The sequence below is a fragment of the Morus notabilis genome, unplaced genomic scaffold (genome assembly GCF_000414095.1).
Source record: "Morus notabilis unplaced genomic scaffold, ASM41409v2 Scaffold123, whole genome shotgun sequence".
NCBI classification, from domain to species: domain Eukaryota; kingdom Viridiplantae; phylum Streptophyta; class Magnoliopsida; order Rosales; family Moraceae; genus Morus; species Morus notabilis.
Window position 1 is genome coordinate 169059 of NW_010360246.1, and position 3604 is coordinate 172662.

The 3604-nt window shown below is 45.8% G+C and overlaps 1 protein-coding gene across 1 annotated transcript; it reads left to right on the forward strand.

Moving 5' to 3' along the window:
- Nucleotides 1-1140: 1140 nt before the first annotated feature.
- On the forward strand, nt 1141-2418 carry LOC112091213. The gene is made up of 2 exons (XM_024164245.1): nt 1141-1921; nt 1985-2418. Exons 1-2 carry the CDS (start codon nt 1141-1143, stop codon nt 2416-2418), a joined length of 1215 nt encoding a protein of 404 aa, XP_024020013.1.
- Nucleotides 2419-3604: the final 1186 nt, after the last annotated feature.

Here is a 3604-nt window from a genome sequence, read left to right on the forward strand (position 1 = left end):
TGATAAAAGGAGGCTCACAGTATAACGCTGTGATCGGAAGGCTGACCCTTTAGGCACTAAAGGCGATAACCGCCATTTATCACCAGAAGGTCAAGTTTCCAACATCCGGTGGCGTAGGGAAAATAAAAAACAACCAATACAAGTCTAGAGTAGCATACTCAGACACTATATGCGGATACGATCAGCCGAGAAAACAAGAGACGAGAATGGTACAACAGGGACCAGTTGAGGACATAGATCCTAGAGTCACGGAAGAATCATGGTCCCAACCAATCGAGCAGCTGGTGGAAGTCCAAGTGGATCAGCAAGAACTGACGAGGGTATTGAAGATAGGGTCGGATCTGCCGTCGGCGCTCAGAATCGAGGTCGAGGAATTCCTGAAAAAGAATATAGATGCGTTCGCCTGGACACATGCATACATGGAAGGCATCGACTCCCAAGTCATGTGTCATGCTCTGAACGTCGACCCCACTTACCCCCAAGACGTCAAAAATGCCGACCGATAAATCAAGAAATGTACGAGACTTTAAAGGAAAAGGTCGACAAACTCATTAATAACGGCTTCATTAGGGAGGCTCACTATTCCAGATGGGTTTCAAACCCTGTCCTAGTAATCAAACCTAATGGGACGTGGAGAACGTGTGTCGATTTCAGCGACCTCAACAAAGCTTGCCCAAAAGACGGTTTCCCGCTTCCTCGGATAGATCAGATGATCGACGCCACTGCTGGGCACGAGTTAAGTTTCATGGACGCCTACTCTAGCTATAACTAAATTCCAATGCATCCATCCGATGAAGAGCATACGTTGTTCATAATAGACAAAGGCCTCTATTGCTAGAAGGTAATGCCCTTTGGCTTGAAGAACGCAGGGACAATGTACCAAAGGCTAGTAAACAAGATGTTCGCTAAACAAATCAAAAGAACGATTGAGGTATATGTCGATGATATGCTGGTAAAAAACATCAAGGCAAGACAACACGTCGACCATTTGGGTGAAATGTTTGATGTGTTAAGGAAATACCGCATGAGCTAAACCCTTTGAAATGCGCTTTTGGGGTCGGGTCAGGAAAGTTCCTTGGCTTCATGGTCAGTAACCGAGGAATAGAGGCCAACCCGGAGAAGATAAGAGCTTTGTAGGATATGAGGTCACCAGCAAAACCAAAAGAGGTCCAAAGGTTGACAGGATGCCTCGCCGCCCTTAATAGATTCATATCAAAGGTGACTGATAAATGCGCTCCCTTCTTTGATGCCTTGATGGGAGGTAAGCATTTTAAGTGGACACCACAATGTGAAGAGGCCTTTCAGAGGCTGAAAGAGCACCTTGGCAGACCTTCTATCCTATCAAAACCTATACCAGGCGAGAAGCTAAGCTTATACCTGTCCGTATCAAAGCATGTCGTAAGCTCAATATTGATCAGAGAAGAATGGATCCAGTTACTGGTCTACTACGTAAGCAAGAGGCTCCTAGACGCCGAATTAAGATATACCCAAATGGAACAGTTAGCTCTCACCTTGATGGTGGCCTCGAGGAAGCTTCAACACTATTTCCAGGCCCACACCATACGAATCCTAACGAACCACCCGCTAAGGCAAGCGTTACAAAAGCCTGAAACCTCGGGTCGACTCTTAAAATGGTCGGTAGAGCTAAGCCAATTCGACATCAAATACATACCGAGGGCGGCAATCAAAGGACAAACACTGGCGGACTTCCTGGCCGAGTTCTCCCACAGACCGGCGTTAGCCGCCGATGGAAAAATTAAGGAAATAAGATGGAAGCTTTACATGGACGGAGCGTTGAATGAAACTGGGTTAGGAGCCGATGTCATGCTAATAAGCCGGAAAGATCACAAAATCACCTCGGCGGTACGATTCAAATTCAAGGCGTCGAATAATAAAGCAGAATACAAGGCGCTGATCGCAGGTTTATGATTAGCAAGTCATTTAAAAATTGAGAGACTTGAAATTTTTAGTGACTCTCAATTAGTGGTCAGGCAGGTGAAGGATGAGTATCAGGCATGGGGAGAAAAGATGGGGGCTTATCTGAGGAAGGTAAAAGAAGAGCTTGTAAAGTTCAAAAGCTATGAGATACAACAGGTGCCAAGAGCCGTGAATGCAAACGTTGACGCCTTGGCCAAGTTGGCGTCCTCGAAAGATTCGGACCTAGTAGGGGTCGTCCCCATCGAAGAATTGGAACAATCGACCATTGACGAGGCGGTAGAAGTCTTGACTATTCAGACGGCTGGGAACTTGATGACACCCCTCGTCCGGTGCTTGATGAACGCAGAGCTGCCCAATGACAGAGACGAAGCCAGAAGGATCAGGTACAGAGCCGCCAAATACCTACTATATGATGGTTTGCTATACAGACGAGGCTTCTCAACGCCTTTGCAGCGGTGCCTAGATGATCATGAGGCGTAAGAGGTCCTCGGGGAGATCCATGAAGGAGTGTGTGGTAATCATACTGGAGGACAATCTCTAGCTCTTAAGGTTTTGAGGTAGGGGTACTATTGGCCTACGCTTAAAAAAGACGCGTTTTAATACGCTCGACGTTGCGATAAGTGCCAACGATATGCCATAATTCCTAGAGCACCCCCAGAGAACCAAACTTCCATTCTTAGCCCATGGCCTTTTGCCAAATGGAGGATTGACCTAATCGGACCTTTACACCTTGCACCCGGGGGCCTTAAGTTCGCTATCGTCGCTGTGGACTACTACACCAACTGGGCCGAGGTGAAAGCTCTTACTTCAACTACCGAGGTAGCCTACACCAGCTTTATATGGAACAACATTATGTGTAGATTCAGCGTTCCACACTCAATCGTGTCTAACAACAGTAAGCAGTTTGATAATGCCTCGACACGTAAATTTTGTGATGACTTAGGCATACGGAAGAACTTCTCAGCCCCAATACACCCGCAGTCCAATGGCTAAGTGAAGGCCATCAACAAAATCTGAAAGTATACCCTGAAGAAGAAGCTCGATGACCTAAAGGGAAAATGGGCCGAAGAGCTTCCAAAAGTCTTGTGAGCATACAGAATGACGAGTCAAACTACCATGGGTGAAACACCATTCTCTATGGTATACAGAATCGAGGTTGTACTCCCTGTGGTGATTGAGATGCCGACTCTAAGAACGGTCGTATACAACGACGACATAAACATGGAAGCAATGAACAGAGGCCTCGACCTGTTGGAAGAAAAAAGGCTCGACTCTTAATTACGACTCACTGCTTATCAACGGAGGACAGCTTGATACTACGACAAGAAGGTCAAACGAAGAATGTTTGTTCCTAGAAATATGGTGTTAAAAAGGGTGACGCAGAATACTAAACCAAAAAATACTGGCTTCTTGGGCCCAACTTAGGAAGGACCCTACCGCATAAGGGAGGTGCTACGCCCTGGGACCTATGTTCTGAAAAGCTGCACCGGTAAACGGATTCAACACCCGTGGAATGCAGAGTAGCTAAAGTTGTACTACCAATAGTGTACGAACTCTTACAAATTTTTATTGTGTTTGGCATTTCATCAATATAAATAAAGCTTATTCGTAGTAAACGTCCAAAAAAAATGTGAAAAAATCAACCCCTAAAATATGTATGTCTAAA

Coding starts and splice junctions, on each gene's coding strand:
- LOC112091213 (XM_024164245.1), top strand. CDS start 1,141: ATGAGGTCACCAGCAAAACCAAAAGAGGTCCAAAGGTTGACAGGATGC. Junction 1,922..1,984: donor ATACAAGGCGCTGATCGCAG/GTTTATGATTAG, acceptor ACTCTCAATTAG/TGGTCAGGCAGGTGAAGGAT.